This window comes from Euwallacea similis, chromosome 5 (genome assembly GCF_039881205.1).
Source record: "Euwallacea similis isolate ESF13 chromosome 5, ESF131.1, whole genome shotgun sequence".
Classification (NCBI taxonomy): Eukaryota; Metazoa; Arthropoda; class Insecta; order Coleoptera; family Curculionidae; genus Euwallacea; species Euwallacea similis.
This window is the reverse complement of record NC_089613.1, coordinates 5,840,448-5,862,254: the sequence shown is the minus strand read 5'-3', so window position 1 is coordinate 5,862,254 and position 21,807 is coordinate 5,840,448. Positions and strand designations below refer to the sequence as shown.

General features: G+C 34.7%; 2 protein-coding genes across 4 annotated transcripts in view; one reads left to right on the top strand and one right to left on the bottom strand.

Moving 5' to 3' along the window:
- Nucleotides 1-3,705: 3,705 nt before the first annotated feature.
- On the bottom strand, nucleotides 3,706-10,081 carry vtd (RAD21 cohesin complex component verthandi). Of its 3 annotated transcripts, none has more exons than XM_066390215.1 (17): nucleotides 9,908-10,081; nucleotides 9,537-9,718; nucleotides 8,854-9,100; nucleotides 8,588-8,771; nucleotides 8,394-8,535; nucleotides 8,176-8,341; nucleotides 7,781-7,940; nucleotides 7,549-7,654; nucleotides 7,247-7,363; nucleotides 6,851-6,969; nucleotides 6,106-6,273; nucleotides 5,802-5,988; nucleotides 5,417-5,650; nucleotides 5,165-5,320; nucleotides 4,869-5,026; nucleotides 4,382-4,498; nucleotides 3,706-4,280 (listed from the first exon to the last, which is right to left on the bottom strand). In XM_066390215.1, exons 2-17 carry the CDS (start codon nucleotides 9,661-9,663, stop codon nucleotides 3,999-4,001), a joined length of 2,670 nt encoding a protein of 889 aa, XP_066246312.1. In that variant the 5' UTR covers nucleotides 9,664-9,718; nucleotides 9,908-10,081; the 3' UTR covers nucleotides 3,706-3,998. The 3 variants fall into 3 exon arrangements, with proteins under 3 accessions (XP_066246312.1, XP_066246313.1, XP_066246314.1); XM_066390216.1 differs by having other exon boundaries at nucleotides 4,869-5,023; XM_066390217.1 differs by having other exon boundaries at nucleotides 7,247-7,348.
- A 3,704-nt stretch (nucleotides 10,082-13,785) lies between these two features.
- Nucleotides 13,786-21,807, top strand: part of LOC136409255 (arrestin homolog) — an 82,387-nt gene continuing 74,365 nt past the window's right edge. Inside the window, exons 1-4 of the mRNA XM_066390644.1 lie at nucleotides 13,786-14,063; nucleotides 17,267-17,389; nucleotides 17,715-17,762; nucleotides 21,487-21,651. Of these exons, the coding sequence (XP_066246741.1) occupies nucleotides 17,328-17,389; nucleotides 17,715-17,762; nucleotides 21,487-21,651 (275 nt within the window). The 5' untranslated portion in view covers nucleotides 13,786-14,063; nucleotides 17,267-17,327. The remainder of the gene's footprint in view (nucleotides 14,064-17,266; nucleotides 17,390-17,714; nucleotides 17,763-21,486; nucleotides 21,652-21,807) is intronic.

The window sequence follows — 21,807 nt, the reverse complement described above, 5'->3', positions numbered from 1 at the left end:
GCCGTTGCACCACAAATCGTACTGGATGCGCGTTTATAGACATTAAACGTCACAATATATATAGATATAGATACTAATCGTCGTCGCAATTTGTATACTAGATCACTTCATTGAAAGTTGTGTCAACTACTATGCTGCCGTACTTAGCAAAAAGGACGTAACTCCAATTTCTGTCAATTTTAAGTTATTAGATAGTAAACTTAGTTTTAAGGGTTTTCTGTTAAATGGCGTAACTAGTTAGTCTCGCATCGGGAAAGCCCAATGTTTATTTCATTTGAAAAGGCTCTCAGCTATCATCTTAATGCGCGCCAATCAGATATAGTGACAACAACACAACATAACTCTATCACTTTAATAATGTCCAGTTTTGAGTCATCGAAACGCAATTTGCGGGAAGCTATTCTTTGCTGTTTCCATTTGAAGAAAAAGGCCGTTGAGTGCCATATTTTGCTGCTGGAGGCTTATGCCGACCATGTGCCATCCATACAGACTGTTGAATTCTGGTATCGAAGGTTCAAATCCGGTGATTTTGGTGTGGAAGATAAGAAGCGCTTTGGTTAACCAAAAAAGTTTATCGACGATGGATTGGAAGCGTTATTGGACATCGACCGAAGTCAAACGCTGAAAATGTTGGCAACATCGTTAGAGGTGACAGAAATGGCCGTTTCGAAACGTTTGAAAGCAAATGGAATGGTCCAAAAGCAAGAAATTTGGCTGCCCTACGAATTAAAACCTTAAGAACGCCATCTTGTCATGTATGATCTGTTACTCAACAGCAAAAACATAAAAGTTTTCTACACCAAATTGTAACCGGTGATGAAAAGTGGATCCGATACGACAATCCGAAATGCAAGAAATCATGGTGCGATCCAAGAAAGCCGTCAACTTCCAAAGGAATATCCACGGATTGAAGGTAATGCTCTGTATTTGGTGGGATCAGCGAGAGGTAGTGTTTTATGAACTGCTAAAACAAGGTGAACATCACAGGGGTTCGCTACCGATGCCAACTCATCAAACTGAAGCAAGCATTGCACGAGAAACGACTTGAATGGGACGATTGTCACAATAAATTGATTTTGCAGCATGACAACGCTCGTCCCCATGTGGCAATTCCCGTCAAAAACTACCTGGAAAATGTCGGTTGGGAAATTCTATCCCACCCGCCATACTCTCCAGATGTTGCTCCATCCGACTACTACTTGTTTCGATCAATGGTTCACGGTCTCGCTGAGCAGCAATTCTGCACATATGAAAACATTAAAATATGGCTTCATTCCTGGATTGCCTCAAAAGACGAGTCCTTTTTTCGCCGCGGAATCTTTCTTTTGCCAGAAAGATGGCAAAAAGTTGTAGAAAATAATGGACAATATTTTGAACAAACTAGTCGCGCCGTTCCCTTTCAAAAAATATGTGTTCTCCAAAAAAGCCTTAAAACTAAATTTACTACCCAATATTATTTCCATGATCTAAGGAAGAACAATATTTGAGCCGTCGACAAATGGATGGCGGTAGTCATGATGTGGGCTGGTATTGGATACCACAAAAAAAAATATATTAACTTTTTATCAGCTCGTATAAATAGTGAAAAATACATAAAATTAATAGACGATCAGTCAAATAAGCACTCGATTCGTATTGCAAGCAATACGTTTATTTTCCATCAAGATAATGCTGCGGTACATGCCGCTAAATGTGTTAAAGCTTATTTTCACACTAAAAATATGAGGGTTTTCGAGTGGCCAGCCCGTTCACCCGACTTTAATATTATTGAAAATACAGTGCATCCACGGAAGGACTTCACTATACTTGTAAAAATTTTTATTTTCAATTTTTGAAAAAAGTCATTCTTTATAATTTCTTTTGCTTGTTGTATAAATACGATTCACATTGAGAAACTTTGATTTTGATGTAAATGGTGCGCAAAAAGTGTAAAAATGTAATTTTCCAAATACAAAATTTTTGAACCAAATTTTTTTAAGCATCAAAATGAAAGAGCGTAGAAGATAAAAATAAAATAATAGCCGAATAAAGTTTTTCGATAGGATTCGTGATTAAAATGAACGTTACAACAGGATAAAGATTCAAAACATACAGCGTGTATTGCAGTCTTGCTTCGTAGAAGAAAAAAATTATGTTTAGGTCTGACCACTGCAGTCGCCAGACCTTAATCTCATCGAAAATTTACAGATGGTGGTGAAAAAAACAGTTGTCAAGAAAAATTCCAGCAACAAAGCAGAATTATGGGAAGAAATAGAACTAACATAAAAGTCTATCGATATTGGACTGTCATAGTAGATTCTATGCCCAATCGATGTTGACAAGTTTTACAGCAGAAAAGTTACTCAACACGTTATTAGGGTTAAAAGAAATGTAAATACTATAGTTTGAGTTCTTTTTTTAGTAATATCATATATCACTGCTATTTCTATTGAGTCTGAAAATATCTCTTTTTTTGTTTTAAACTAATTACTCTATATGTTTAAATGTAAGCTATTTTAGTTGAGTAAATTTATCATTATTATAAAATCAATTTTTTTGTTTAATAACAAAAAGACTGTGCACTGCTATTTCAATTCACACGACTGTACTTATTTCTTGCTTCATTTATTTACGCTTTTTTGTGTGATTTAACTCGGCTTTTAAATAATAGATAGAATGCTTTGAATTTTCACATCGATCATAGGTTAAAATAGGAATACAGGTTGCATTAGATTCGCCATTTTGTGGAAATCTCTTCATAGGCTGAAGAGCCAGTGACCAATAGTCACGTAATAAACAACATCCATACCTTATTTAAAAACTCTCTTATGATACGTAGCGATTTGCCATACCCATAATACGATCTGTCGTTTATTTAAACAGAATCCGGAGCACAAAATGCGAGACTGGAATCATGCCCCTTTATAGACTATTTTGAATGGAAACTTGTTTTCACATTTACACTCAGAACATTTTAATTTGAATCTTATGAAATTTATGACGTCTCACTGATAACGCACTGGAAAAGAAAGGTCGTTACATCTGTACAAAAAGATTCTTTCTAACTAACTAATGTTTGTTAATTGTAATTAATATTGTAATATTCAATTATTTATAAAAATGTTTCCATTAAAATTTGAAATCACATTTTCTGTTTAATTTAAATGGATTGTATTTATTTAGAAAAGCAAAGTTAATTTAAAAAATGTGTTTTTACTTTCGTATTCAGTAGACTATAGCAACCTAAAATTGACTCTGAAATACCATACCGAAAAATCCTTGTTCCCCAATGTAATGATAGTAATAGCTCTTTCAACTCATAAGAATAATTCTTTGAATGTTTATTAGTTCTTTATAAACCATAGTGAGTTTTGATATCTTCATATATTTCAACTTTTAATTTATTAAATTATTTTAGCAATAAGGTCACATATCGTCATTTATTACACTTTAAGAGAGCCTAAGTGCGGTCCTGTTCAATAGTTTTGCTGTGACTGTGTGCGTGCATTTGTTTTGATCGTCTCTATCTTGAAAATAAATAAATTTTAGATTTCCGGAAATCAAAACGTTCTAATGCCTAAACTACTTGAAAATATTTTTTAACCAAAAGTGCAACTGTAACTCGTTGAGAGATCTCAATGGTCATTGTAAGTAATAAGGGAGCGAACAAAATTTGAACAAAATGACCGCAATTGTAATTGTTCTAGAACTTTTAATCCAACTCGCTACGAATCACCCTGCATAATGATTTCTCCTGATGATACAACTTTTGTAATTAAAGCCTTTTTCTCTTCTTATAATTTTTCTGCTCCTGCACTTTATCAATCTTTCACCAATTTTTACACTACTATTACCATAAAATCCTCATTAATAAAAATTTGTCTACACCACTGTTGTATACGAAAACTGGAAAAAAGCGGAACTGTTCGGAACCAAATTAACCAAATTTAGAAGTAGCCACACACTGGCCAATTGTCAGCCGAAAAACAGCGAATATTTTTCACGATTCTCTACTTATCTTATATAACAGGATTCTCGAATTTGGGTCCCTTGGACACGTACACTTCCTCATACGCGCCCTGCTGCTCCAGCTCTAACACATGGAACTTCTTTAGCACCAGTAGACTGTAGAACTTCTGCGCCGCCTGTTTGCGCTTGTTCTGGTGGCAAATGTCGCTGAGGGTCATCGTGCTGTTGCGCATCAGCTTACCCTTGACCGAGAGGAAAAGCTGATAGGCACGCTTGTTGAGCACACGTTCCTCGAACTGCTCGTCGGTCTCATCCACCTGTTGCTCATCGGCCTAAACAAAAATATATTATGATCTCCAAATAAAATAAACCTAAAAAATACTTTGGCTGTTTTCTAAATAAACCTTAAAATATTTCAGTTGGGAAAACTTACGGGGTCAACCGAGGCAGGTAGATCGTAGTCACCGGTCCAGGGTGAGTGCACCCGCTCGGACATGCCAGCATGAGGAGTTTGACCCAAGAGTTGATCATCATAGCCCATGTTAGCCATCTTTGATGATTTTACAGAAAAATACATATATTATTTAAACTGAATTTTAATGCGTATGTGTTTAAACATACAAACATAACAAACAAAAAACATACTGGCCATCTTTATACAGGACGCCATAAATAAGAAATATCGGACCTACCGCTGAACCATTTTTATCATCTCATAATTCGTAATACAGGGAAATTGTTATAGATATGTAGTGGATTTGAATATACCGTAAATAAAGTTTAGTACAAATCCAGAACAAAAATTATTAATTTTCAAACCACTCCCTACATTTTACACCTTGGAACATAACATAAAGGTGACCGGTATGCAGCGAAACAATCAACTTGGACGATATAAACGAACCTCGCATCAAACTTACCTGATCATAACCCATGTTCTCCATGGCAGGTAAATCTTCTTGAAGCTGCTCCAATGGTCGTTCAGGCAATCGCGGCTGAATACCGCGGAGGGGGGTTTCCCCGCTTGGGGGCTGAACCCCTAGTTCCGGAGATATTCCCATTTGCATATGGGGAACTGCTAAGAAAAAATGTTTGTTGAAAAAAAAGCCATGGTCAAACGCACAGGAAAAGACACTATAGGTCCTCACTGTACCTTCTACCTAACTTATTACAGTAACTTTCGTAATGAATTTACCGTTCTAAAAAAGTTATATACCTTGCAAATGTTGTCCAAGCATGTGCTGCTGTTCCAATCCGTACTGGGGTGGCATACCCAAATGGCTTCCCCCGAGTTGTGGATGGGCAAGACCGCCCATTTGCTGATGCGCCAATAAGTCATCGGGATGTGCTTGAGGGGTCATATGTGGAAGACCTGAAAAACAAGTAGTGTCTTGAATTTTGATGAAAATTTGAAATTAAAATAAAAAATACTGCATTTTGCCGTTCGACAACGGAAATATATTCTCACCTAAATTCTCCTGCTGCTGTAAAATTGACTGCACCTGATCGGGAGCTAAATGCGGCATATCCCCCTCAGGTATATGCAGGGGCGTTTGTCCTGTCATTCCCGCGGAAGTCTCCGCATAACTGCTTCCCACATAACCAGGAGTAGAGGGAATACCATAAGACGCGCTGGGGGTTCCGGGTGGAAGCCCCATCTGGGAGGGGTGCATTGGTGTTCCAGGGGCGTGAATTGGGGTACCTATACAGATTTTAGAAAAATATATTTAATTTTCCAGGTTTAACATGTTAAAAAAGAAATTAAATCATTGAAAAATATGTTCTAAATTTAAATCAAGATAAAACCGTTAGTACTGAATTAAAAATTAAATAAATCAACATCGCATACTGACCAGGATGGTGAAGGGGTGTTCCAGGCGGCAGTGGCGTTCCTGGAGGATGCAGAGGGGTCCCTGGTGGAAGAATCGGCGACTGATAAGGCAGTGGCGTCGAAGGAGGCAGCGGCTGTTCCGGCGACGGGTGATACATCGGCGGCATGTGCATCGAGTGTTCTTCAGGTACGTGAAGCGGTGTTTGACTCTAACATAAAGGTATGAGTTTTTTTTAAATGAAAATTCAGATTATAAAATTCTATTAACTTCAATAGAGATATGTGGCAAGAACTGAAAAAGAAATTATTAAACAAACTAAACTTACCGGTTCCTCTACGATTTTCCTCTTCCTACCCCGCCTGGCGGGGGTGGCAGGTTCCATACTGGGTTCATCATGGTCTCTAGCTTGATCCAAAGCCAAAGAGTCGGCATCTCCCAGCATGGCAAAGTCTTCGGTCCTTATTGTCTTCAATGTTAAATGTCTCTGGTAAATCTAAAGAAAAAATGTGTTTTTAATCTATTTGACATTAAAGTCACTGTATAAAAAATCAATAAAGTAACTCAACACATGTGACGTTGCTAAAGTAATAAGTGAATCAATGTAACATTTCATGAATATCAACATCTTGGAGTGTGTTCTAAAATAATATTGAATTTCGAAAACGCACGAATAAAGACCAATGTTAGCTAAAAAGGCACAAAACCAATTCCGGATCGTCCATAAAAGAACAAAAACAGGGAAAAATCGGTAATTGTGTTGTACTTAGTGTTTCTTTTAGATGATCGAAGTCAACATAAAAGATCGAAAACGACGGAGATTACCAAATTGAAAACGGCTTTAACAGATTTCAACTTAAAGAAAATCATCCTCTCGAAACCGTCACACCAATACCTCTTCGATAGTTGTCATATTTTAGTAACAAATATGGATGGGTAGTTTTGTTTAAATTGATAATTGCGCTGGCCTTTTTATATCGAAGCATTCCATTCGTTTCCATACGATTATTTTATACTCTTTATTAGTTAATAATGTAAGCTATATGATATTTAAAATTTAGTGAAGAGTTTACCTTAAATAATATTCTAGCTGGTATAGGCCGAGCGGGTAGGGCGAATAGCTTTTCGACACCGCCAGTTTCTTTCCAGTGCATTAACCTTTTTGTGGGCGGCGCCAAGTCCAACGTTGTTACTAAGAATTTATATTTGAAGTGAACAATTCAAAGTTAAAACATTTCACAAAAAAATAAAACTTGTGTCTCTAACAATCTAAAATAGAATTAAATTTGAGATCTATGCCATCAATTCGAAATACAACAGATTTTATTAGATTTCTATTGTTTGACTAGAGACAGAGTAAAAAAATAAGAAAACTAAAAGTCTCTACACTAACATCAAAAATCGACAACAAAAATTTACTTTTCATTCATTTTTTACTTTTATTTTTAAAACGCATACCAATGACTTACCAATATCGCTAGTGTCACTCAATTGATTCTTCATTTCTTCGCCGCTGATGTTCTTCACCTCATCGATAATGAGTTTCCGCTTTCGTCGCGCCTTACTCGTACCTAGCATATACATATCTATTCAGAGATAAGCGCAGTCCTCGGGATGAGAAGAACAGAGGTTGGGGTATAGTTGAAGATTATTAGTTTGGGTTAGTAATGAGGCAGAAAACCGATTTATACAATTTTAGTGGACGTTATAGCAAAGTGTTGCTGGTTTTTAATAACATTTGATTGGAAAATTATCGGGAAATTCTAGTTACCTTTCAGGGTGGATGCGTCGACAGGTGGAAGAGCGAAACTCTCCTCTTCATTGTTGAGCAAAGTCGTCTGATCAACAGCTGAGGGGGCCTCTTCTGGTTGGGGGATCTAGAGATAAATAGACACAAAAATTAACTGTTACAGAAGCTGCCAACAATGAAATAAAGACACAAGAAAAAATCGGCCATTTGGTCACGCTACTCTCCTTAAACACTATAAACAAGAGAAACTTACCTCAGGAGGAGCAGGAGTAGGTTGTGCACTTCTAATAGACCGCAAACTCGGCGCAGGAGATTGCGGCGCAATCGACTGACGCGACGGAGATTGAGGACGGGTCGAAGGAGGCTGCGAATGATCGTCCAGAGGCGTTGGAGGCCTGGAACCGCCTGCTGAACTAAAAATTTGAAAAAACTATTATATGCAATGCCGGAAGTTTGCCACGTTATCCAGAACGTGTCATATTGTTGTCTAAACTGGTTATTTGGCATTCAAAAATTATTTTTTACAGCTAGAATAGAATTAATTTTTTCTAGCTTTAAAGCAACATTTGAGGCGTCCAATAAACAGTTCCGTAATATTAAGAATTTGATTCTCTATGGTTCTCAACACCTTAAATAGGACACATTTACCTCATCCCAACAGAAGGTGGTCCTCCAAAATTATCCATGTCACCATCATCATCATCACTGTCAGCACCAGTTAATTCCTGTGAAGGAACGGGTATACTTGCATCAACCGGTGGTACCTCTCCCATTGGCGCCTCATCAAATAAACCTCCTTCAAATAGCCCACCAGCTGCCAAAACAATAATTAACATACAAAATAGTACCAATAACTAACAAATTACATATCAAATTATCATCCTGAACTCCTGTATCAATCTCCATAGGCTGATCATGGTGTTGAGTGCCTGATGTTGAGGGAATGGGCTCAGTAACATCTTTCAATGAATCTCGTTCAAGTACTGGTTCACTGAATAGTAGATTGCTCTAAAAATATAAGAGGGTTTAAAAAGGTTTACATAATATTTTTATATTTAACCTGTTCCATTGATGGCTCTAAATCACCAGCATGTCTCATCAAATCTGGAGCATCACTGTCAAAGCCTATATCCCCGAATCCGTCATCATGACTCACTAAAGATATGTTACCATATTCCTCCCTCATAGTGATTTCTTCAGCTCGAGATTGATTTAAACTGAACTGGGCTTCAATGTCTACATCGCTGATAAAATAACAAAACTCTCAAAACGATGCTCTCTGACTGCGAAGCAGTGATAACTCTATTTTGAAGAAATTGCACTTACTTTAATTCTGGTATTGTGGTGTCAAAATCATGGAAAACTTCAGGAAGGGTGATGGCATTCACGGCGGCTTCCCGGTGTTCTTCTGGGAGATCCACCATGCCAGGCCGGAAGGCCATTTTAATTTTAACGAAAGCTTCATTACAATCAGCCAGCAAATATTTCGCTTTGCGAGAATATATCCTTACCACACCCAACAGCAGATGCCCAGAAGTTCTTAGGGCCAATTTTACTTTTGGCTTTATTATGCCTGTAATGACAAAAAATTTAATGAAATAAACCACTAAATTTGAGAAAGGCTGTTTGTTGGCAAATTTAAAATTTCTAACCTCGAGCTGCAATGCTGCCATGCAAATGCCAAATTTTCCTTGAATGTTTAGAAGGGGAAAATGTGTTAAATATCATTTTTGTGATTTAAGTTAAATATATGCATGATTACATGACTTAATGCTTTAATTTCGGCTATTACAATTGCTGTGTTCTTATAGTGTGCTAATCTTAGACTCACTCACTCTTAATAAGGGTCTCTTTGTATAAATAGATACTATGACTAAAAAACTCCACAATTTTCTTACAAAATGTAAACATTAACATCAAAAAACATACCAGAATATTGGACATAAGGCATCAATGAGGTAAATTATTAGAGAAACAAAAAACTGGAGGTAAACAAATACTGGACTTACCATCTACTGAAGTTTCAATATTGGTCTCAAAAACATGAGCTTTGGTAATCTTCTTATCCCAATGGGCTGCTAACCAAATACGGGCCAGCGGCCCCTTTTTGGCCAATATAAAATGCGAGTAAAACATCCTCACTTATATAGCCTTAACTACTTGTACACACTTTAATATAATGGAGCCCCAGCTAAAAAAACAGAAAAGAGGCATTGAGAGTCCTGCTGCTTGGATACATGCTTTAATTGAGCACTAACAACGAAGTTGTTTGGGAAAACACATTAGGCAGCGCAACAGTAGTATTTTGTAACTGAATAGTAATGAGGGGGGCATCAAACCCTATTGGCGCCCAAAGTGCGAAGCTACGTGAGAAACTTACCGAGGGCGAAAAACTCTTTGTATATGATTTATACCACGTGCCTGGTTCAATTTGAAAAGGAAAATGCTCTGGATTTTCCATTCCAATGCTGAAAAATGTGGAAAAGCATCAAGAATTGCCGAAACTAACAAACAGGCACACGTCAAAATGGCGTCGAACGTTGATGTTTATTCCCGCACAGTGTTGCCACGCTTACAACCTCGCACATACCGCCAAATTTCGACAAGATCATCGCCATCATTCATCAAGTTGAATTCGATTCAATTGGATATATTTTTAAAAAATTAAGTTATCTATAATGTTCGTGACAGAATTACGAAAATTTAGATAGTATAAGACAAAGGAGGAGTTCTAATGCAATATGGGTATTTTCCTTTAATACCCTATTTAACCAGAGTAGCGGCAACGTGAAATAAAAATGAAATAATTTAATAAAGGTATCTGCAGAGGTCATAGTCAAGTTTTGAGTGAAGTACGATAGATGACGCTGGCCGCAGTATTTAAAAATTACGATCAATGGCCAATATGCATAACGAGTAACATTTGGTGCTTTTATACATATGTTACTTTTAGTTACAGTTTACAATTTTACTTGAAGCTCCTAATTTCTTATTAGTTCCATCAAGAGTTACTATTAGATGTAAATACTTTATTTTATATAAATAATCTTTTACCTATACTTCTGGTAATGTTAGAAACAAATAAATGAAGATATAAAATGACCAACGAAAAAAAGGTGAGAAAGGAAAAGAAACATTATTCAAGTACTTATAAGTGCTAATACCGTTGATGAAATTTCATGCCGTTTTTCATTTCGATATTTCAGTTTTAAATCGGTTTCTTCCGCAATTAAAGGCGGTCATTTAAAATTAGTAGTAACGGTAGTAATTTAGATCGGAATGTTGACTCACAGTATTTGTAAATATTTTAAGTTATTTCCTTCAACTATTAAGTAAATACAAACCCCTTCTTTCCAAAAAACGCGAGAAAGGTTGAAAGTTTAAGTTTATTTCCACCAAAGTCGCCAAATCTAACGATCGAGGTTCCCCTGTCGGAAGTAGACGGCCAGGGCCCCCTTGTTGGAAATGGACGGGCGAGGTCCATCTTTCAAATCTGGAAAGATTGCAAACAATTTTTTTGTAGTTGTATTTTTGAATTACATTGTAACATTGTATTACAAATGTATTTATTTCCTTTTCTTTACTTTTTATGTATAGATGTGAGTGTTTTTATCACAAAAGCCGAAAGACCAAACGATAGAGAATATAATACATCGCTTTAAAGAAAATTTAATTGTTTTTTAGCCCGTTTGCTAGTGTGCAGGGTCAGTAAGAAGATTGTGCAATTCCACTCATACTTGTGTGTGAAGCCTTATTCCCAAGTAATATAAAAGATAATTCAGTCTTTTTGAACTCAGCTTTTTTTCTATTTACAATGATATATCACATGTTAAGCTTCATTCTTGTAGTTTGGTAAATATATCAAAAACCCCGTTTTTGCGAAGAATGCCTTGGAAATAAGAAAATAAGAAAGAATCGAGGGTTTTCTAAATGATGGGAATTACACTGATATAAATAAATACCGCGGATAAATATTTGAGAAACAAATTTATAATACACTTGAAATGCGTTTAAAAATACACGGATGTAGACAGATGCAAATTAACACCCCATAATAGTGAAACTCCTCATTTTTATGACGTTCCTAAAATCTATAAAAGTAACGTATCCTTAAAACCTATTTTTCTTCGCAAAAACTTACCCACCTATCCCCTAGATTTTCACTACATGTCGTAAATTCATTATCAGGAAATCCAGATTCTTATATTAAAAATGCCAGTAATTTTCTAAAAAAAATTAAAGTTAATGTATGTGTACATATCTTCCCACTTAAAAAATGACTTAAAAAACGTTGGTACCGTCACTTTTTCTCCAAAAAAGGCTCTGAAACGCCATGATGATTAAGGTCATGACGTCATGAAACAATTGTGAATCACCTCAATCATCTCTACGCCAACCTAAAAATATTGATCCCCCAACGATTGCCGAACTGACCGTGATAAGTGCAGTGGCTCAATAGTGCAAATAACAAATTAAGTTTAATGACGATGTTGTAATACGAACTCAATTCTTTGCTTAATGAAAATAATATTGAAATCCTTCAGTCATGATGGACCTCTTCAACGCGTAATTCCAAGTGTTGAACTAAATTTAGAGTGGTCTAAGCTCACTTTGCTTTAACACCGCGGGCACTTTATTGGTGAAGAGCAAAAAAAACACTTTAGTTTCGTAGTTTTTGTAAAAAGTGTCCTTATATGACCACGAACGGCGCTTACGTTAACATTAAACTAACCTGAACTAGCCGTGAGTTCCTGATATCTACACAAATAGAATGCATTTTCTCTTGAAGTGCTTCAAGGGAGATTCATTTCCCACTTTTTGTGCATTCTTGTTTGTTTTCAGTTTAATATTGGCCTCAGTGGTGTTGAGTGATCTGCTCATTAGTCCGTTTCCAACAGCTTTATTTCTAAATGTCCATGAAGGAATATAAAATGATTTTGAACTGGTCATTGCTTTCTGAACAGTACTGTAGATATCATATGTTTCTGAAATAACTTGCACATCACAATCCGAAGTGTAATAAATTATCTATAATAAATCTAGTCTTTCTTCACTCGAAAATAGCATTTTGTTAAATTTGTATTAATTGTATTAAATTTGTATTAATTGTAAAAATTTTTATTAATTGTGTAACTGTAAGTATGTTACAAAAAATTAAGTCGAACAGATAAAAATGTATCTATTAAACAAAAGTATAAATATCATTTCCAAGTCAATCCAAGATGGTGCTTATGAGAAAAGATAAAGTTGATGATGGTTGCCGAAGATTGAAAAGTTGAATTTCAAATACAGCAACGTCACATTGCAGACAAGGAAAAGTTGCAATGATAAAGTGTTAATAATGTTAGATTTATATTACACAAAATTCTCTTTATGCATGCCAAACGTAAATAAACACTGCGAGTCAAAGTAAATACTTCTGAAATAGGATTTACTACTGCTAGTAAGAACTTCGATTTTTATATATACTGAAAGAAATATTGATTTTCCAATCAAGTAGCAAAAGCTTTACTTCTTTTTATAGCAAAGTCACCTTCACCAATTGTAATGAAATCGGGTTTTTAAAAAATTGAAAAAAGATTAATAGATCAAAAAAAGTTCGACTTTTTTTGAAAAAAAAAAACAAAACAATTTCCGATGTTTTCCAAATGAATAACCCCAAAGGAGATATTTTTAATTCTTTGAAAAAAAATCAATCAGATTTCAATATTAAAACGTGCAGGGTTTTCTCTTTTTCTTTATTTGAATACGTTTTAAATAAGATAAATTTGCTGATTCAAACAAACAAGAAATATTCAAAACAAATCTTGCATCTATATAAAAATCTTTATAAATACCTGTATAGGTACGATCTAATAAGACGACATGTTCAGGGTTTCCCTCTTCAGGGCAGATTTATCCATTATGCAAAATATGCCTAGGGCCGAATAATTTGTGAGCGTCGCAAAAAATTCCAATACATATCACATGAATAATACAATAATATAATGTCTGCAGTAATAACCTACATAAACGCTTCTTTGACCTCCCCTCTTTAATTAAATCTCAATGAACTTATATCATCACTTCTTCCAAGTTATGTGAATACGCACCGCCTTTTCCCTATGGAAACTTCACTCACATTACCGAAAGCTGGAAAAATGTAAGGAATCAAAGTAGTTCTCCTCGCGGGCCAATCAGCTTTCAGCAACATACACTACCTAAATGTATTTATACACCTAAGCAAGTATTTCCAATCTGACGTAGAAAAGCAAACTACAGGTTGCCGTCTAGCCCGACTCCGGAACGTCTGAATTTCCGATTTCCAGGCGGGTCTCCCGAATCCATCAGTCGATCTGGATCTCCCAACAGGAGAACTTCCAGATTAAAGTGCGCAACTCTGGAAAATAATCGCGGGAACTTTTAAAGATATTTTCCACGTTTTCGGTTGTTTATAAATCGCTTTCTTTGTTTTTTTTTTCTGGATAAAATACCTGGAGAGTGCATTGTTTCATGAAAAACACAATGGAGGGACTTTAGGAAGATTTTTTTGTAAGGTGGGTATCAACCTACGTAATCAACCGTTATTTTGGTTATTTTAGTGACCTACATTGTATTATGTAGTTAGAGGGTTTATGGAAAATTGGAATTTAATTAATATGCTGAGCTACAATCGGACGATGGTAGAATAAAATGCGTTTTAAAAATTATACAAATGTTGTAACGATGTAATAACTTATGAGAAGGTTGAATAAGTAACTACACAATTTATTATCATAAATGATTTTTAGAACTCGAACTGAATCGAGTGAATTTATATTTAGTCACACAAATTTGAGTGCGGGAAACAAAGTTATAATGAATTTTTCCAAATAATTTATTTCCACAGCATGCGGAATATTTATGTTGTCAGTATGTTGAGAGAGATTTTAATCTAATTAAATAAAACTGTTTTCTACTCTAAATATTCGAATATGTAAATTGCGTTTATATAGTTTAGTAACAAATAATAATTCGATAAAAAATAAGCTTTTTTAATCTCCACTCTCCGCTATAAGAATTACCATTTATATCTTTAATAACTACTTTTATTTTCAGAGAAAAAGGACCGTCTAGTGTTTCTGCCATTATGACAACACCACTTTTATTTTGCTCAGGTTACAATTTTCAAATAATTTTTTGCATATTTTGTGTTGATTAAAATATCATAGATGTTTCAGAAGGGTTTTGTTAGGATTTAAAATTGTTGGACATTTTTGCGATTTTCAGTAATTTTCGGCAGGTTTTAAGACAGTTTTTGCATAGTGATTTTCGCAGTGGCCTGTTTGTTAAGGAATGTTAAAAAATTTCTTTGACGCATTTTTTAAAAATTTTGCCTGATCAATTTCTTAGTATTTTCAAGAATTTTTCGAAGATTTATTGGTGCGGTGTACGTGAAAAATCTTAGTGAGTTTTGAGGGTGACATATGATTGCTTCAAAAAAAATTGCAGTTATTTATGATTCCCTCAAATTTTGAAGGAAAGTCAATAACACTTTAAAACTCTTTTTTGTGTATTTTTATTTAAACTTAAGTTCGTTTTTTATTTTTCAAGAAATATTTTTGTATATTGCAAATTTGATTGATATTTTTCCGAATTTACAATATAATCAATTTTTGTTTGCTTTAAAATGCTTTAAATTTCCTACTTATTGCGGTTTAGCTAACCCAGCGTGAATAATGAAATTGAAAAAATATATGTTTTACGATTATAATTCTGACAACTGAACGAATGCACGCACAATTCTACCCAGTAATGTACACGCGAATTACAAAAGAAACCAGAAGAAAAAATAGAATAGCGGCAACATCAGAATTGCTTCAGATTTAGAACAGTCCTTAATTTCACTCTCAGATGATCTTCTACGTATAAAAGAAAGATATTAATGATGAAAGTATTAATGGGCTATATCAACGGCAACTATGTCGAGCCTGCAGGAAAATATCCTACCAGAGCCATCTGCTGTGCCCTTTGTGTTGCGCCTCGATTAACTGTTCGAGTATAAGCAGCAAGACTGAGTGCATAGGGCCGACCTATAGCCAAGAGTAATGAAGATGAATGCAAATAGTCGTAGGAAAAATCTGAGCAGATTAAGGTCTATTACGATTTTATGCCTTATTCCAGCATTGCTGCTTTGCTTGCTCGAGTTAATTAAACGCAAAGCTGAATGAGGCACAAAGTCGTAATCGACCTTAATCTTTTTAGATTTTTCTTAGGACTATTTGCGTTTATCTTCACAAATGCATAACAATTGCCAAGAAAGTTAAAAAGATGAGAATTTTCTATATTATTATCTACATGCTATAAATCTGTTAAAAATGACGAATTATTAGATTTGCCTTACTACGACTCAAAAAGACTGAATTTAGCTGCGGCATATTTAATGGGAGAAATATTTAAAACTTTGAGTAAAATTCAGCGATCCAACAAAATGGGTGTTGTATTTGATATAAGAAAATTGATGCCATGTCGTAGTTTTAGAACACCCTGTATAATTGAAAACGTTTTCTGGGTATACGGCAATTAACGAACTAATAAACCTTTGCGTGTATACAGTTTATGTTATTATTTTCTATTCTCCACACATACATTATTGAACCAAGCTATACGCATTAAACGCCTCAAGTGCGTTTAAAGTTTTTAATTGCTTAAAAATGTACAAAAACCCTCTGTATGGAACAATGCAGTAGGAATGAATTGTGTTGAAAATTATTTATGCTGAGGAAACCGACTTTTTTGCGTATGAATTAAAATTCATTTTAATTAACTCCAAAAGTCTAATTTCGATGCCAATCACCTAAAGAGTCATACAGATTCATTAATTGAGCTTTGATAATGCCAAACAAGCCAAATATGAGCAGACAGACTGAGAGTAGTGTAAACTTCCCTGATAAATTACCAAATGTGTTCCAAACTGATCCAGAAGTTACAATTTAGTTTCGCTCTCTCCCTCAAAACGTTCGTATTGATCTTCAAATAACCCAATATATGCTCGAAAAATGCTTAATATTCACGAGGCAGGCATATCCAATTTCCAAATTAGCATGGAAAAGCAGCTTCGAATTCAGATGCGTGAACTTTCGAATCATGCAATAAATATACATGTTTGAAAATTCACATCCTGGAGTTAGAGATGGGAATCGAGAGCTTTAATTATTAGTGGGCTTGGAGATAATGGTCTTTGGGGGATCCAGGATCTGGAATAAGAAATGTAATTGTGGTCAATATGTCCGTAAACAGCTCTCGATAAGTAAGTTTGGCTATGACGTATCAAATTTAATTATTATAAGATGATAAAAGGTGCAAAAATGTGTATATTGAGGCATTTTGGAAACAATATTTTAGTTGAATTTGAGGAAGATAATGATAGAAATTTGATGAGATAGAGACACAGACCGAGAGTGAGAAGAGATTAGAGTTACTATAATATTAAGAAGTAAAAACAAATCCACAAATTTCCCTAATTAATTGCGGAAAACTACATTACTAAATCCGATGGGGATGCTAAGATCTGGCTCTTCAATAAACTCTGCTATGCACTGGCCAATGAAAACCTTCCCAAAATTGCAAAAAAATTCATTAAAATACTTTCTCAATAAATAAATACCCATTCAATTCTCAAATTAAATTACAACATAACATTCAAAAACCATCCAGCCCCTCCATCAAAAAGAGGAAAAATCCCATAACTTTTTGAATAATTTTTTAATTTTTATTTCAGATATTAGAAGGTGCCGAAGGGAAAACTAGTACAGGAAAACAGGTTAAAGGGCTAGTGAAAAATGACGATGGAAACCGAAGAACCCCCAGCTCCGGAACCGGGACCCAGCACTGCTTTAGAAAGGTCAGTCAGGGCCAATAAAATGAGGGTGCTGATAACTATAACTTAAAAATAATTCCGTAAAAATCAATACTCAGTCTCTTAATCGTTTTTATCGAAATTACCCCCTGAATGGTAAAGTTAAGAGAATGGGGCACATTCGGCCAAAATATTAATGTGTTATCAAATTTAACAAGTAGTTATTAAGTTTTACGGCAATGTTAAGATTGCTATGGTCAGTTTCCTGGTTGAATTTTAATTCGTGTTATCAGGACTTTAACAATTTAGCTTTTGAGATATCTCAGAAGGTGTTTTTGTATGCGGAACTCTAATTTAATTTTAATTCCAGCGATCAGCCTGACTTGAGAGTTCCAGAATCCACTCTCAGCTCTCAGAGGTAAGTTCGCAAATCGTATTTTCCATGAAATAAATTGCTGCTTTCCAAACTGGACAGTTTGGAACACTGAAAAAGACCAATCCTACTGTATTATTCATGTTTGCCTAATTTGGATTAAAAGCCCTATACGGCAGAACGTTTCTAGCAAACTTTTCATAGCTTCATAAATTTTGTGGTAAAGAGTTAATTTTGACATTATTTGATCCTTTTACGATCTCATTAATAACCTAAAGGGATTAGATAATGCCTGAAATGTTTTTCGCCTTTAAAGGAAATAACAAGTTGTTTATTTGTTACTTCAAATGATGGTTGCTATGAATATTCTATCGTTGACAATTTTAACAGAATTTCAAATGGTCCAATTGTGCTGTTATAGCTACATAAAACATCATGAAATGTAACCAGAGGTAAATCCACTTGTGGAATTATTCTGTAAATGTAGAAAAGCCATTTTGAATTCCAGTTCTATCAACTGGGGAATGTAGGTTTAAAAAGGGCCCACACATCTATTTTATAGGTCAAAATTTGCCCTTTTTTTGGATATTGTAGAGTTTAGTGTTACATGGTTAAAATATGTGAATAACAGAGACAAATATTAAAAGCAAAAAAGGAAAAATGTTTTGCATGCGTTTATAATCGTTATCAATCATACTCGTTATATTTTAACGAGCCCATTTTCTCCAATTTTCAATGCACTATCAGGTTTAGTTCAGGAAACAAGAGTTGGCCATTCATAGGTACAACGAATTTTTAGTCTGAGATCCTGTGTTTTGAGTAATATTGTAACCTCTTCAAACATTATAAGTTTTTTTAGGGGATATTAAACAGATTTTCACTGATATCTTTAGCTTTTTCATGTGCTTCGGCAACACATTTTTGGCTTGCGATGGTGGAATTTAGTTTTTAAAAAAATTTTTAAATTTAATTTCGAAGATTTTGTTTGATTTTTTCAAGATATCAAACTTTCATGCCAGTTCTTTCAGGTTAATGGAGGCTTTCACGCGGTTTTAGAGAGATTCGACACAATGTATGCTATATCATACATTGTGTGTGCCGAAGCCATTAACTGTGGTAATCCTCCGAAAGTTACCAATAATTTATAGCATTCAAGAGATTCATTTCACTGAAAAATTAATGAGGAACCTCTTTTAGAATCTGTCATCGCAAATTCCCCAAAAAAATTAATTACTTTAGAAAAAAAGAGCAAAAAGATACAGCTTCCTCGATATTTCTCGGCACTGCAGCCTCGTCAGAATTATTTATGGGTTAAGGAAAGAAAACTCATTGTCCGTAATATGTTAGCTGCTAAAATACCATCAAGAGACGTCAAATGCAACTAAAAACGCGTGTACAAAAGATTTAAGCTTCATATCTGTGTTTCATGCACAACAAACCATTAGAGCAAAGCTCACTTTTTTTAACATATCACTCATGGTCAGCAATTTAAAACTGGCATTGGAATTAGTGTGGACTTCGGTAAACAAATCGATCGATATTTAATTTAGTTACTCTAGATTGTTTAGAGCCATGATAGAATACCTATTAAGATAGGGATTTTCCATTTAAACTAGTTCATCACAATTTCAAATAAGATACAGTTAGAAGATTACCAAGGATTGAAACAGTTGCTCTGGATTTATTCCACATGAGTTATATATTATTAGAGAAATTTGAAAGGTATAGCATTAGCACCAAGATTGCTGATCAGGTCGACTTTAATTACTTTTAGTTAAAATTTGCAATAAGGAAAAGCTTTCAATCTGAATGGAAAAAATTGTGGAAAGAAATGAGTTTCTGTTTACTCAAAGCTTCATTTCATAATTCGCTTTCCTTGCTGATTAAATGCGACTGAAGCAAAAAAGATAAATTATGAAATTACATCACGAAAATCTTGAATTTTTTTGTTAAATAGTGGCGTAGTTCCACTCATGCAAAAAGATTTGAAGTATTATTACAAGACTAATTGATCTACTCCTATAGATTTTCCTCCTATTTATCTTGCGTGGAGCAGAAAATAAACACCCTGTAGAATTCGTTTTTTCGGGATATTCAGAGTTTAAATACTCAACTAAAACTGTTTATTTAAAGCTAATGTTAACTTTGCAAACGATTTAATTAAATGGAGGTCTAGAAGATCTGGTCAGACATATTTTAACTGAGATTACAGGCTCAAAACTGAATTAAGCTCGGTGTTAACTCTGCAAACAACTGAGGACCACAATTAAAGAACCGGGACTATTAAATAGAGGTCTGGCAAATTTAGTTATAAGGATTTTAACCTTCTAACTCTCTAAGCATGCATTTTGGGGCCGAAAAATTCCGATTTAAAAACGTTTTTTGCGTGAGATTATAAGCTGGAAATTTACACAAAAACCACAGCAACAAAAGTCCAGTGTTTTAACGAAGTTGCTCGTTACATCTTATTGCCAGTAGGGTTCCATTTACTCGTCGACCAATTAAAAAGGTGCAGCAGGATGGAAAATGTTTTACATGTTTCGTTTCAAGAGCGCGAGGATAAAAAAGAAAAATACAATTTAACGACATTTCAACAAAAAGTAAAACCTTAATTCAGCATTGTACATTCAAAAATAAATCAAGATATTTTATTTTAAAACTATCGCAGCAACGTTTACGTGGTGTACAGGAGTTCATATCGTATATGAGTTTAATGTACTCGTACATAACCGTAAAATTTTACGAGAAATGATTAATTAACTTTCCAGAGGTAAATTTCCAAAATAAACTAGGTTTTTCGGTAGAAAAATTAGTTCATTTTAATTTTTTTAAAATTCGAGGATGACTTTGGAGTAGACAGTGGTACTTTTATATGACTTTGCTTTACCCAGCCCTGAAATTGTTTACTAGTTTTTCAATGGCGAATTTTCAAAATAAGCTTATAAACATAAACCTTTGTATAGAAAAATAGCTTTCAGAAATTTTAATTCTGAGAATGTCATTCAACTATCAAATTTGTTATTCAGTTTCATTGCACGAATTGTATTTCGAAGAGAATTTCATTCTCTTCGAAATATTGTATATCGGTTTCTTCCAACATTGTTAGAGCAACCAGGGAAATTATCGCGTAAATTTTATTCAGCACTTGTTTCTCCATTGCAATTCCGAATATCTTGTCTATAAAATCCAGAACATTTTATTCAAATTTCAAATTCACCTAGGCATTATAACTAGGCATGAAAGACAAGAATTTCTGCATTTTCAGTATCGAAGTAACGATGGTCATCGAGAGGAACACAATACGAATGTCAATAAATCGATCCTTTGAGAAATGATAAATTTATCCTATCGGAGGAAATCTGTAAAGTGAACTTTCTACATCTTAAAGGCCTTCTTAAAGTGACATTTAAACTTTAATTTAGGGCAGTCGAAACCTCGCCATATTTCTTTTTCGTTTAATATCTCCCCAAAAACCAACTTCTCAGAATCCGACAAACACTCGATCCCTAGGGAAATAATAGGAAGCAACTTTGAAACTTCCGTTCAATAATGAATGACGTTTCTTTTGCAATTTTTCCAACTTCCAACATTAACTGTTACCGATGGAGTTTTCATCGCCTATTTGCGGAGTTGGGTAAGCAAGGAGGATCACTGGAATTAACCACTTATTGCTCAAGGTAGCTAAGCCAAACAGTAGTCTATATAGCTAGAAAATAATCAAAAAGCTCATAAATAATTTGAGAATTTTAAGCACAGTTTTCTCTTACAGGGTGTTCAAAAAGTCGTCCCCAAACAGCAAACTGACCATGTACCTGGCATCGAGAGATCTAGTGGTGTCTCAGGGCAAAATAGATCGCCTCACAGGAGTTCTTTTAGTAGATCCAGAGTTTGTGGATGATCGCAAAGTGTATGGACAAATCACTCTCACTTTTCGGTAAGTGAACAACATTTTTACGGGCCGAATTGAGTCGCTTTTATCAAAACCAAACCATTAAATTTTAACAAGAAAAAAATTCCCAGCGGCTTTTTATTTAGCTTAAAAACAAGGAATATGAAAATGAAGCTTGTCTCGTCAAGTTAAGCTTTAGAA